Source organism: Andrena cerasifolii, chromosome 5 (genome assembly GCF_050908995.1).
Source record: "Andrena cerasifolii isolate SP2316 chromosome 5, iyAndCera1_principal, whole genome shotgun sequence".
Taxonomy (NCBI): Eukaryota; Metazoa; Arthropoda; class Insecta; order Hymenoptera; family Andrenidae; genus Andrena; species Andrena cerasifolii.
In genome coordinates this window covers 6,178,515-6,192,165 of record NC_135122.1, presented here as the reverse complement: position 1 = coordinate 6,192,165, position 13,651 = coordinate 6,178,515, and the positions used below count along the sequence as shown (strand labels likewise).

At 44.8% G+C, this 13,651-nt stretch overlaps 1 protein-coding gene across 10 annotated transcripts; it reads left to right on the top strand.

Moving 5' to 3' along the window:
- Window positions 1-816: 816 nt before the first annotated feature.
- Window positions 817-13,559, top strand: Dia (diaphanous related formin 1). Of its 10 annotated transcripts, XM_076812932.1 has the most exons (18): window positions 829-1,293; window positions 1,532-1,608; window positions 1,886-1,968; window positions 5,241-5,423; window positions 5,504-5,802; window positions 5,913-5,933; window positions 6,649-6,962; window positions 7,055-7,397; window positions 7,504-7,798; window positions 7,926-8,300; window positions 8,395-8,537; window positions 8,614-8,881; window positions 8,964-9,203; window positions 9,277-9,531; window positions 9,640-9,804; window positions 9,888-10,131; window positions 12,228-12,309; window positions 12,519-13,559. In XM_076812932.1, exons 3-18 carry the CDS (start codon window positions 1,933-1,935, stop codon window positions 12,538-12,540), a joined length of 3,285 nt encoding a protein of 1,094 aa, XP_076669047.1. In that variant the 5' UTR covers window positions 829-1,293; window positions 1,532-1,608; window positions 1,886-1,932; the 3' UTR covers window positions 12,541-13,559. The 10 variants fall into 10 exon arrangements, with proteins under 10 accessions (XP_076669040.1, XP_076669039.1, XP_076669041.1 ...); XM_076812933.1 differs by lacking the exon at window positions 5,913-5,933 and having other exon boundaries at window positions 831-1,293; XM_076812925.1 differs by lacking the exons at window positions 12,228-12,309; window positions 12,519-13,559 and having other exon boundaries at window positions 817-1,288; window positions 1,531-1,608; window positions 9,888-12,074.
- Window positions 13,560-13,651: the final 92 nt, after the last annotated feature.

The following is a 13,651-nucleotide window of genomic DNA, read 5'->3' as shown; positions in this document are numbered from 1 at the left end:
GATTACACGTGTATGTGAATAATTTCCCTGCAAGACTGAGAGAAAAACGCGTCACTGCCAGGTTAGAGCTGGAAAAGTGGATTTGGTAGCATCGGCAAAGCATAGGATAGACCTGTCATCTATGTGATTTTGTATCACACGCTTACCATTTCCGTGCCGCATGCAACTTTATCGATTCAGAGTGGAATTCGATCGCAATCCTACCAGGGCAAGTGGGGCAACCGCCCGGAGCGGCAAAATTGGTGGAAAGGGTGGAAAGAGAAAATTAAAGTGAATAAAACTGTTTACTTTCTTCTTTTATTGATTTTTGAAAATATTTTGAGTTTTTGTTTTAGAAGTAATACCTATCTTTTACTTGTAAACCGGCTATTTCAACCTTACCTGAAACTTATTTCATTAATATCTCATCACTCCTGCAATATCAATATCTACCTATAAGTTCATTTTCCCTCCCTAGGTACCTGTACCTCGTCTGTGGTAATATTTTATTGAACTTGTTGAACTTGTTAATATGTTCATTTCCTATATTATTAAGACTAGCTGCATAACCTGCATCACCACGCAGCGGTAAATGGTGCGTACTAAAGTGGACGTGAAAACACGACAATTCCAAGCAACAAATAGAATCTATCTCGTAGCCTGGCACACGAGCGTGTTTTCACGTCTACTTTTACAAATATGTAGAGAGCATTTTAAGGATTAACCGTAGGATTAATAACCGTAGGGAGATAGGATATACAGCATTATCGCCGTAGCATTGCGAAAAAGTGATGAAGGATATCTGTAACACCGACACAGAAACTGGCATCGAGGGAATGACATTCGCGGTTCGTTGCCCGTTGGCGCTGTTGCGCTTGTCTCTCGCAGGTTCGCAGCGTTTCGCGTGTTGGTGTTTCTTCTTCTAATACGGCTATTTTTTCAACGAATATTAACCGATGCGAACTTTTTCTAATTCAGTTCACTATTACTCGATATCGGCGTTCCTTTAGCGAGTTGTCTGTTCGTCGTCAAACGGCAAAAATTCCGCTACGCATAATTTAGCAGTTCTTGTCTATAGAGGAGGTTGCTTTGTATTGGCAGGTGTTTCATCGTCATAACGGACGAAATGAATATTTTTCTTTGGAAAGGTCATTCTACTTCGCCTGAGAAATTGCGAGTATGCTTTGTTTGGCCCATAGCAATCTGTTAATATATCTCCAAGCGATTTAACGTAATTTGCGGAGCAGTGAGAACACCATCGAAAATCTGTGATTACTAAACTGTACACTGCCAACGAAACTTGAATTAAACCAGGTAACTAATATAATAACACGTTCAGAACAGCTTATTCGAATTCTGAACTGAACACTTCGCGTTTAAATTCCCACTTTGTTCTTCCCCCGTCTTCCATTATCGACGCGCAATTTTCCCTTCGTCAAATTCATTAATCTACCTTGTATCGCTTAAAGGATAAACTCTCGAATGGTTTAAACGTGCATGTTGATTGCTCGGACACATTTTAATACGTATTGTCTGGTTCTTTCTGTTACAGCAATAATCTACTCTTGTTATCATCTTAGAGCTATTGGTTATTCTTCCCAAAGCAGTTCTTTTTGGACTTCTCTTATGGTATTCCACATATATAAGAATCATAAATGTTTATCATCACCTTGTAGATAATGTTGCTCGAAACGCCATAAGAAACAATTCTGATTGAAAGGACTCGTTGAGTTTCTCTTAAGCTTAGAGCAGCTTGGTGTGCAGGCTGGCCGTACGATCTATAGATCGGTGGAGTAACTTTTGCCATTTGGAACGCTACTTTTCCAGAAATAAATATACACTTCTATATGTATACTTATGAGTAACCTAGGAGTATATACATCATTGCTTCCCTTGTTTGTTACAGGAAAAGAAGATGTGCAGTAGGAGGTAACGGTTGTAGAAGATAAAGCTATGGCCAATAGAAAAGACAAATCGTCTACTGGTTTTGTAAGTACCTAACAGTTTCTCTTTTTCGTTCGGCGATTCGGTTACTGGCATTCGAGTATCGGCGTCGATTCGTATACAATTCGCCGACGAGCATGTAGAGGATAGAAAGTTTGGTACATGTTAGCGCGGCAATTGAACATCGCGACGACATAAATGCATGCTAATAGACTTCGCAGCGGAACTGTGGTCGTGCAAATTAATTATTAAATCGATCGGACGGAGTCACGGGATATCGAGGCAAAGATGCCCGGCGCGATTAAAGAGAACGCGAAAGAGTGGATGTTAGCGCCGTGGAAAATTAGAAACGTTAGAGTGTGGAAGTTAAACATGGACAGTATTGGGGGTACCGCGATACGGCGGCATACGTAGGCACACGTAGGCATACGTAGGCTCGCGTTGCATTTCCTGCCTTGCAGTTATCGGTTCTGTCCAGAGCGACGTGATAACGAAAAAACTGCCGAAGGCACGCGTCAAACATTGCAGTACTCGGTAAAGAACTTTCCGAAATCGGCAATGGGAGATAAGGTGCTGCTCCGTATGAGTCACGAAAAATTACTCAAGGTGAACCGTTCCACTCCGGGGGAAAGAGTGGAAAGACTACGCTCGCGAAATTGCGATGCGGGACGAAGAAATTTCTAGGACAAGGTAACGAGTTATCACGGCCGCTACAACTTAACACGACCAACCTCCATTTTTCCCCATCGTTTCGAACTCCCTCCTCTCTAACTAGCCGCTAACGCGAACTTGAATCATGCTATTCGTCGGCTTAAAATTGATCTAGTTTAGGTTTCCAGTCGGTGCATATATGTATATTTAATTAGAGTAATACCCGGAAACGAAGGAAGCCAGAGGGAATGACGATACTATCTCGAGCTTTTCTTTAATCGGCTAAGTGGAAAAGTACAGCAGGGAAAAGATAGCGCATGACACAAGACTAAATTAAATGAAATGAAACGAAACGAAAACACGCGTGTATCTATTGTGGTCGGTTACATCATCGAACGTTCGCTCGAGCGATCTCACCCGTGTGAGCAACATTTTTCTTGCCGCAGCAATGACATTGAATGAACTTCAAACAGTCATTCGTTTGGTTGTTTCAAATGTTTGGAATGGCGCGTCGTCGCAGAGTGTTTCGCGTGTATGGGCTTCGGGGCAAAACTCATAGCTTCTGAACTAATCAGTTTTCGACCTCAGTAGACTAATACTTTTTTAAAGAGAATATGAAGATGCATCGATAGGTGTATAAAAAATATGCAGTTCCATTAAAAGTAAATGAGGTGATCTTGATTATTTATCGAATAAAAAGTTTTTTTTATTAATTCTTACTTTTGCAATTCGTTGTCAACTGAATACTGACTCACTTTGGTTGGAAAAATTTGTTCATCAGTCTCGCAGAAATACCTGAAAACCGTTTCGGCCGTTTTACATATATGGATTTGGGAAACAAATATCATAACTTCGTATACATTCAAATTTTTTCTTGTATTTGGTTTGTAATTTTCATTACGTAGTACATATTAAATCAGAATCGGACTCGGAACATGTATTTGGGTTTGTTTCTGACGATTCGCAATAATTTGAATCATCTACCATCAAGTGTTTCATACGCTACGCGCCGGGCGTAGCACGCGCCTGAGCGGTGAACGTCGTAATGATTTCGGCTATTTTTTCCGTTTCGAGTAAATTCGGGCGGTTGAAATTGACGTTAATATAAAGTTTAATGTTCCCTCAATTAATATACAAAAAATCACGGAGGTACTTTTTGGTATTTTTTTTAAAACTCAAGTCATAGATGATAAACATTTAACGTAAAAAAATACTAAACATAATTTATAAAAAATCAAATTAATCAGATAAACATTCGGCAAATAGCACGTGTTTAAAGAAACGCACCGAAAATTCCAATAAATTTCAAGCATCATTTTTGACAACAAACTGGTAAATTCAGCAGAAGTTATGGGAAACATTAAAACCTACGTTCCTTTATTAACATTTCAACATACAAGATTTTGTTGATCGGACACTTCGGATTCTCGACTTGCGTGCATTACGCGAAACACTGTGCGTCGGTCACACTGATAAATATTAAGATGCTAATGTTTGGATTATAGATATCCGGCTGAAACTCCGAAAGTACGGCATCAGCGATAATACTTTAATCTTCTCGAGACAAGGTTTTCATGCGAATTGCCGAAACCTTGAGCTATTCGCGGACATGACATACTCGGACATGACACTCGATCGGAAGGATTCCGACGTATGAAACGTGGAATGTGACTCGTGACATTTTATGTCCCTCGAGGTTCCTTGTCGTCACTTTTCATTCTGTTTTCAACCATACAATCGTCAACGGAAAAGAGAAAGCGCGTGCGCGAGAGAGATCGAGATATAGTACACATACATATATATATATTTATATATATATATATATATATTATTGCTAGGAGTTAAAGTGTCCGAGCAAAACCGTTCGTAATAGTCGCGTGGCGCGGAGAAAACGTTTTTTTCATTCCATTGTTGAGACATCGAAAGGCACGAATATATACGTCGGATATGTACGCCAGCGAACCAAGAAACGAACGGACGATCAGAAGGTGGGTAGCGATGGTAAAGGCAACGGCAACGGTCACGGCAATGATGACGGCAGTGGCGAATACGCACGCGCGTTCCTCCACTCCGTGGGCCAACGTGAGTCCGATCTTCCCTTCTTTTGGTTCGTTGGATGACTCGGCCGTCAGTGATGCCGTTACCTTAATCTTTTCTACCTCAAGTTACTCGGACGTTATCGCGTAAACGGTTGGCGTCTTAAATTCACGAACACACTACTCTCAATCGGCGAACGAAGAAACGAAATGTCCATCGCGCATCGGTAGGAAATCGATCGGCCCCCGGCCCATTGCTTCGATCTGTCCGACTTCGAATCTTCGAGTCGACTGGATATATCGGGGCCACCGGCGTAACTCGCGAGTTTACAAAAGGCTGCGCTGTTGTTATCGATATTGCTATCGCAGTGTCAAGCGGACCGTAACACCTGTTGAGCGGACCGCGAACGATTTCGTTTCGATCGCGATCTGCGGATCCTCTTGACGAGGAGTTGGATGAATCGCGCGGTCGAGCCGGGAACGACAGGAAAGGAAAGCGTTATTACTCCGTCCGTTATTTTGAACGGCTCGAGTTATGATGACGGAATGGGTACGATTCTCAATTACAGTGGGACATGGGACTTGGACGCAGAATGTTTTCCATCGTTCTTACGATTGCTTGTGTTTCAGCTGGACACATGGTTTGGCCGGCCAAAAAAATCCGGGCGTGGAGCTGGGGTCAGAAGTGGTTCGGGAAGTCACACGATGCCCCGACCACATTCGGGCGATGATTTCAACGAGATCGAGCAACAGCGTTGTATCATCGAGAGAATGGACGAGGAAACTGTGAACGACAAATTCGAAGAGATGCTGGTTAGTAGATTTTGCTCGACCGAGACGATTCAACCACGGAAACACGCCGATTGCGTACTCCTCGATGTTTTTCTCTTTAGGCCAACATGAATCTAACCGAGGAGAAGAGGGAGCCCCTGCGGCAACAATCGGAAGCAAAGAAGAAAGAAATGTTGGTTTTACATTACAAAGGTAGCATACAGGAGAATCGGTCAAAGTTTGACAAGCCAGCCGATTACATACAATATTTGGCCCAGGCCGATTTGAGCGTAAACAAGATCTACAGTTGCATCGAATCGTTAAGAATCGCGTTGACCAACAATCCACTCAGCTGGGTACAGGAATTTGGAACAAAGGGGCTGAAACAGGTTTTAGCCACGCTCAACGAATGCTATCGGAAGTAAGTGTATTCTCGATGCAGTTAATAGTCACCGTCATTAAGTGCCATGGCTATCAATATTCGATATCGTCCGATTAAGAATTTCTAATCTTCGTCTTGTTCTATTCCAGTGCCTTCATATATTACGATAGGTAACTCACGTAAAAATACTATTTGCTTTAGTTTTGTTAGCGATAGAATTTTCTGCAGCGACTCCTTTATTTTGCTCTTAGCTTTCCATATAACGTTTGCGAGGCAGATAGTGTATTTGTGTGTGTGCGTCGCGTGCCCTCGCGTACGTACGTATCGCGAGCGCAACGTAACGTAACGTATGTACAGTCTTCCCCGGATTATCGAGAAATATTTGGGACCGGGGAATTCTCTATAAACCGAGGCAGTGGAAGTAGTTATATTCTGATTGTCCCGCCTCAGGTCTCAACTCTCGAAAATCAGACTATAGCACCTAATAAACTGACCCTTGTCAGGGTCAGGTTTGGGTTGGGCCCTGGACCACAGGCCCTCGCTCACAGCGAGGAAGGAAAACTGTGGGGTGGGTAGGTCTTTCCCGGTAATCCGGGGGAGAAAAGCATTTCAGTAATCCGAGGAAGACTGTACCCCTACTTTCGTGGTGGCGAGGTTCACCAAAAGTCACGATTGTCTTTCCCCTCAGGATCAGGATTACAAGTTTCAATTAACGCCTCGGTAATTAGCAAAGAATTAGCAAAACGCATAGTTGCCACTCGTGGATTCTTTGCATGATGGATTTGGTTTGCCTGTGCGATGCGTATCCAAGAAACTTAGATGTAATCCATTTTTGCCACAGTAATTCTTCTCCCGTTAAAACGATATTTCTCTGCCATTTAACAGTGAACATCACTACGAGCGAATACAATACGAATGCATCCGATGCTTGAAGGCTATCATGAACAATACCGTTGGCATAAAGGAGATGTTGGCTCATCACGAAGCGCTGACGATCGTGGCCAGGTCGTTGGAGCCGACCAAACCGTCCGTCATGTCCGAGACTGTGAAATTACTCGGTGCGGTTTGCCTAATTTCCAGCGACAGCCATAAACAAGTTTTAGACGCGATCACCATGAATGGTGAATTCAAGAGGCGAGAAAGATTTTTGCCCATCGTGCAGGGACTGATGAATAAAAAGAACGAAAACCTAAGGGTAGGTATAACTAGTCCTACGTTTCTTCTAACCGTACGCATCGATATATCTTTGCGACTAACTCATCGTCAACATGACTTACCGCCGTACAGGTAGAGTGCCTGCAATTGATCAATTCGATCATCTCCTCGGCCGAAGAGTTGGATTTCAGATTGCATTTGCGAAACGAAATTATGCGAGTAGGTCTGGCTGATATTTTGGAGATGCTCGAGAAAGACGAGTCCGAGGACCTGTCCAGACATCTAAAGATCTTCAACGATCACAAAGAGGAAGATTACGAAGAGTTCGTGCAAAGGTTCGATCACGTCCGATTGGAACTGGACGACGTAAACGACTGCTTCGAGGTGATCAAGAACATGGTGATGGAAACGTCCGCCGAACCGTATTTCTTATCGATACTCCAGCACCTGCTGTTCGTCAGGGACGACGCTTTGGTGAGGTAGGGTGAACGCGTAACGGCCAGATATTCGCGCGTGCTTTTCTTTTCTTTCCTTTCCGTTCCCCTAATTCCGTTATCCGGTTGCTTGTATTGTTTTTGCCGACAGGCCCGCTTACTACAAATTGATAGAAGAATGCGTGTCGCAAATAGTATTGCATCGTTCAGGCTCTGACCCAGATTTTAGCGCTACCAAACGATTTCAAATCGACGTGCAACCGCTGATCGACACGTTGGTAGAAAAGTCGCGGGCGGAAGAAGAAAGACGATTGATCGAGGTGTCGCAAAAGTTAGAGGAGGCGATAGCCAGTAAGCAGGAAGCTGAAGCGAAACTTCAGCATGCAGAGAATAAGATCAGAGAGCTGGAGCAAGGAGTAACGACAAGATCAGGTGGTAATAACGCGGTAAGTAAACTTTCATCTCCGTTCTAGCTGTAACACCTAGACTACCGCTGGTGTCCGCGTTCCCTCGTCTTACTTAGCTGACTCAGCTTACTCCAGCTGGGACGATTCACGTGATACTTTCATGCAGAAAGTTCCAGCGGGTCTGCCTGGAATGGGACAGGCTACGCACGCAGCCACGGGTGCGCCTCCTCCACCTCCGCCGCCACCGCTTCCAAACTCTGGTCCTGCGCCCCCACCACCGCCACCACTACCCGGCCTAGGAGGGCCTCGACCACCACCGATGCCTGGCACCATGGGACCACCTCCTCCGCCTATGCCTGGCATGCTAGGTGGCCCGGTTCCACCGCCGCCGATGCCCGGACTAGGACCAGCGCCTCCCCCATTAATGCCAGGATTCGGCTTACTGGCCAATGCATGCGCCCCACAACCCCTACCCTTGGGTCTCAAGCCGAAGAAGAAGTGGGAAGTGGAGGCTCCATTGAAAAGAGCCAATTGGAAGGCTGTAAGTATCCGAAACGGCCCAATCACTACTTTTCTTCCACCCCCGTTAAAATTCATGATTCTATCCGAGTTAACGTGTTCGCGCGTGAACGTAGATCTTGCCGCACAAGCTCACCGAAAAGTCGTTTTGGACGAAAGTGCAGGAGGACAGGCTGGCGAGTCCCGAAATCCTCGACGGTTTAGCCCAAAAGTTTGCGTCGAAACCGAGCGGGAAGAAGGTCGATGACGTCGTAGACAAGTAAATATCGCGCGTAAGCATCCTCTAACCTAACATTACTTTTACGTAACAGCCACACGCTATTTTGTTCGGGTAGGTCGGCTCCTGCGAAGAAAGTGAAGGATCTGAAAGTCCTCGACAGCAAAGCCGCTCAGAACATACTGATACTTCTTAGCGGTACTCTGAAGCACACGTCGTACAACGAGGTTAAATCGTGTTTGCTCAAGTGCGAGGGGCCGGTTATATCGGACAATATACTCCAAGGATTGATCCAGTATTTACCGCCTCCCGATCAGCTGTCAAAGTTGCAACTGCATAAAGACCAGTACGAAGACCTGACGGAAGCCGAGCAGTTTTGTGTTACCGTAAGTATTCGAAATCTTTATAAAATTAACTTTCCGCTAATAATCAGGAGTATCATGGAAGGCTATTATGGTAATTCCTTAGATATCGACGATCAAGAGACTGTTGCCAAGGTTGAGGTCGCTGAGCTTTATGTTACGGTACGAAGAGTTGGTACAAGACGTAAAGCCGGACATAGTAGCGGGCACGGCGGCTTGCGAGGAAGTGAAAGGCAGCAAAAAGTTCGCCAGAATTCTCGAATTAATCTTGTTGCTTGGCAATTACATGAATTCTGGGTCGAAGAACGGGCAAGCCTTCGGGTTCGAGATCAGCTTCCTCACAAAGGTTCGTCCGTAGTGCGTCGAGACGCGCGACACGCCGAACCACCCACCCAACCTCTTTTCGTTCTCACTTACAGCTGACCAGCACGAAGGACATCGACAACAAGCAAACCCTTATGCATTACTTGGTAAACACGATAGAACAAAAGTTTCCAGAATGCCTTAATTTTCCGGAGGAACTCGCGCACGTGGACAGAGCGAGCAGAGTCTCGTTGGAAAATGTTCAGAGAACGTTGCGACAAATGGATTCCAACATCCGCAATCTCGAGCAAGATCTGTCGAATGCCAAAATTCCACAGTCCGAAGAAGATATGTTTGTCGAAGTTATGGGAGTATCCTTTTTATTCTCGCCAACGTCGCTGCTTATTCTTATTGTTATTACCGTAATCGTTAGGCTCCGGAAGATAATTGTTTTCCTTAACCGCGCTCCGTGGTAACAGCCGTTTGCGAAAAAAGCTCGGGAATCTTACGAAGTTTTGCAGAATATGTTCAAAAATATGGACAGCCTCTACACCGAGATATCAGAATTCTTCTCCTTCGACAAACAAAAGTACACCATAGAGGAGTTCTTTGGCGACATAAAAACGTTCAAAGACGACTTCGTGGTAAGTACGATCGCATAATTTCTTGGAGGAGAGCTGGCTATAATAGGGAGTTCCCGTTCCTCATGTGTACTGCCCGTTTTCAGCAAGCGCAAAGGGAAATAATAAAATTGCGGGAGGGAGAGGAGAAGCAGAGACGAGCGAGAGAGGCGCGAGAAAAAGCGGAAGCCGAGAAAGCGGCACGAGCAGCCCGTAAACGCGCTCTGGTCGATATGAATGCGCATGAAACACAGGAAGGCGTTATGGACAGCTTAATGGAGGCACTTCAAACTGGTTCCGCGTTCAGTCGACCGGATCAACGACGCAAACGTCAAGCACGCGCCGCTGGTGGTAAGTTTTATAGGACTACGTACGCTTCGACAAAAGCTGCCAGGAGGGAGAACGCTCGTCAACGAAAGTTGATTGTCACTAAACCGTACGAATTGAAAGAAGCGAAAGAACGCGTTCCGAAACAGAATATGAATACGAATACGGATAGGGTCTTTTCCCGCGTCCCGCCGTTAACGATTCTTGGAACAGCTAATGGTTCTACCAATTGGTACACGACACCGGAAGAGAATCAAGATCTCTATAAGCGGCTGTTGCTCGATAACGTCTCGAAAACACCCAAGCCAGAGAAATGTGTATCTCGAATCAGCTCGTTTAAGAGAAAGAGATACAGCGAGATCGCGAGCAAAAAAATTCGTTTCGACCGTCATCCGGTGATCGGAGATACTCCCAAGAGGGGAGTTTCTGTAAGAATGCGTCCAAGATTCGAGCAGCTCGAGGGAGTAGGTGACGATGACGGTGACTGTGACGGTAACGATACGTCGAGCGATTCCATTCGATATCCTCCGCCCGTGACTCGTACGCACGTTCGTGACAATGGGAACATCGGCTTGTACGGATCCGTGATGGACGAGCTAAAAAAATATGTGTCCGGCGAACGTCGTTCGTCTTTGCAGCCTAGCTCGCCGAGCGCCAGTGTGCGAATAAACCTAAGATCACCGTCACTCTATAAAACAGTTTTGATAGGCGAAGCTATGAAACTCACACCGGTGAAACAGCAGCGTGTCATAGTGAGCAAGAAACGAAAAAGAAACAGCATCGTGCGCCGTACCGTTCGAACCCGTAGGCTGAGACATTCGAAATCTAATCATCGCCGCGGATGGTCGCAAGAGAAGGCCGCCTTCGATTATTTAGGTAGTCCGCCGAGCGACAGCGTTTCGTTGCCCAGTCGATCAGACGACGACTCCTCGAATTTACGTGCATCCCGGAATACGCGGAATAGAATATCCAAGTCCGTGGACAGCTTTGCGACCAGAGTCGGCAAAACCATCTCCTCGCCATTAAAGTTGATTCGAACGAGAAATTTCGATGATATCGCTCGTTGGAAGGACGAAAATCAAAACGACGTGTCGGTACGCAGGTCAAACAGTAGATATCCCAGTCCGCGGTTTCACAGGCCGGTCGCATCCGCCACCTGGGATTTCCTTCAGCATTCCATTGATCCCGCCGATGGTATCGCGTGTCTGTCGCGACTTCGCCCTTCGAGAATCGCCACTTCGGCTACTCACCAGAATATATTCAAGGAAGACGGATCTACGGATAACACGATACCCACCTGCGCAACGTTCGTTAACGCGAGTGCCAAAAGTATCGAGAGCGCGGGGCCGACTCTCCCAATTAGAAAACATCGGAGAAAGCTTTGGAAATTTTGGTAGTCGCGTCTCTTCGATTCCTCCCACGCGGCCAGTAGAACGCGTTTATTATTCTAGTAGTTAAGAAAGACTGTTGCTCGATTAACTATCGCTGTTATCGCATCCTTTGTTACTCTACCGAGACGACTGTTGATACTGAAAATACTCTATACTACCGACACGGTTTTAATTTCGAGCGTTAGCCCTACTCTTTTTTTACCTTTTTACAACATTTTAATTCGACGAATCGCGGCGCTCTGATTATTAAAATTGTAAAGCACACCGATAGATAATCGTCCTATCATTGACGCACATTTCTTTTCTTCCTCGAACGATCGTCTGACAGGACCGACCGACGCATACCGGTTAATTCTCTAAACACCTTTTTCAGCGATACACTTTCACCAGGGAAATTGAAGGCTGTGTTTTATAACTATTTACTTCTTGTGTACACGTTATGCGGTCCCATTCTTTTCGAGCGACGGCGAATGACGAATGCGTCGAATCCACGTAAATCTGTATCGATCGCTTGTTACCGTATTCGTTGTAAATAACGCAATTTTACATTTTAATAAAGTTACTTTTTGCACCGTTGATCAGTACCGCAAACCATTTTCGCCATGGAAGCTTTTCGTCGATTATGCACACGTCCTCGCGTGCAATGTAATACAGCCAAAGTCTAAACTAACGTACAAACGTTAAGGTGCGGATATAAACGACGTAAAATGTTTCTCTTTACTTTTCCAGCAGAGAGAAGAGCGCAACTTAATAGAAGTCGATCGCGAACAGGATTAGTTGGAACTGGTTTACTGGGAAGAGAACTTTCAACGTAAGTATATTCACCTAATCACATCAACGAAATACCTATCCGTTTAGTTGGAAAATGCACAATTTCCGCGACGGTGCGCACACGTTTATACTTTCGTACACCCTGCCACGATTGTACTCGATACCGATCGATCAATGTAGACCCGAGGAACCGGGATAGGGTAAACGGCTGTTTCTAAGATAATACCTGTGTAATAATCATTGTTGCAGAGAACTTTTAAGCTCGGCATAATCCATGGAATAACCTGTTTCCGTCCTAAACTCGAAACTGTGATGGATCGAACTTCCGTTTTGTCGTTCGACACGCATAGAAAATGATGAGAGCCGGTAAAATAAGAAATTTCGAAGGGCTCAGAGAATGTCGAGTGAATGTGAGATATATCACACACCGACAGCCGTCGATATTTCCGAGTTGCTGCACACCTCCGAGTTACAATTACACCAGCACAGTCTTCCTTCCACTGGCTGAATCGTTCGACACGGTCGAGTAGGTAGTACGCGTATGTACGGTACGACTGTGGCTATTTTTGCAACGATCAGTCCACGTGCTGTGAAAGTAAAAGAAACGGAAGGTAAAGCAGCGAGTCTGATAGATCTTGTACATTTTCTCCCAAGTGATGTATTTTCTATTTTTCACTCGTTTAACTTTGATATCGCCCATACATGACACGAAACATTTTCTGCGATCGGGAAATAATGTACATACATATATATATATATATATTTATAAACATATATACTTATATACACGTATAATATATATATACGCGCGCGCGCTCAAACACACACTTATAGGTAGTCGAATAGGGTAAGCCGTGAGCTGCGTACCGTGTACCGCCTCTGTCGCGTAAAGTCGCATTCTACAGAATACCTAGTGCGTATACGGACAGTGGACACGTACGGCTTCCTTTCGCCGAACGTTCGTCCAGAGACTGATTTCGAGCACACGGTCAGAGCGCTCAGCGCGCTGATACCTCCGTAAGCTCGGAGAGCTGTGCCAAATCGAGAATGAACGTATTTGAAAGGCGAAACGATTGAGTCGAATCGTAGGGATTGTAAAAATAGCAGCAACTCAATATCGTACACATATACATACAGCTAATTTTAGGAGAAGTGAATTTATTTTTCGAAACTCAACGTCGACGATTGTTTATATTGTATGCAATAATGCTGAATTTTAAAGAAAATTGTACCTATATTGTGAATATGTGAATTTAGATAGCATGAATACATTGCGATCAGTACAATCGATCGTGTCGTATTTCATTTCACGCAACGCACGAAATATCCTCGGCAAAAGTATATGTATGTACGCCGTTTAACTAATGAACACGTCGATGAGA

Coding starts and splice junctions, on each gene's coding strand:
- Dia (XM_076812926.1), top strand. CDS start 1,933: ATGGCCAATAGAAAAGACAAATCGTCTACTGGTTTT. Junction 6,963..7,054: donor GAACGAAAACCTAAGGGTAG/GTATAACTAGTC, acceptor CCGTACAGGTAG/AGTGCCTGCAATTGATCAAT. Junction 9,204..9,276: donor AGATCAGCTTCCTCACAAAG/GTTCGTCCGTAG, acceptor TCTCACTTACAG/CTGACCAGCACGAAGGACAT.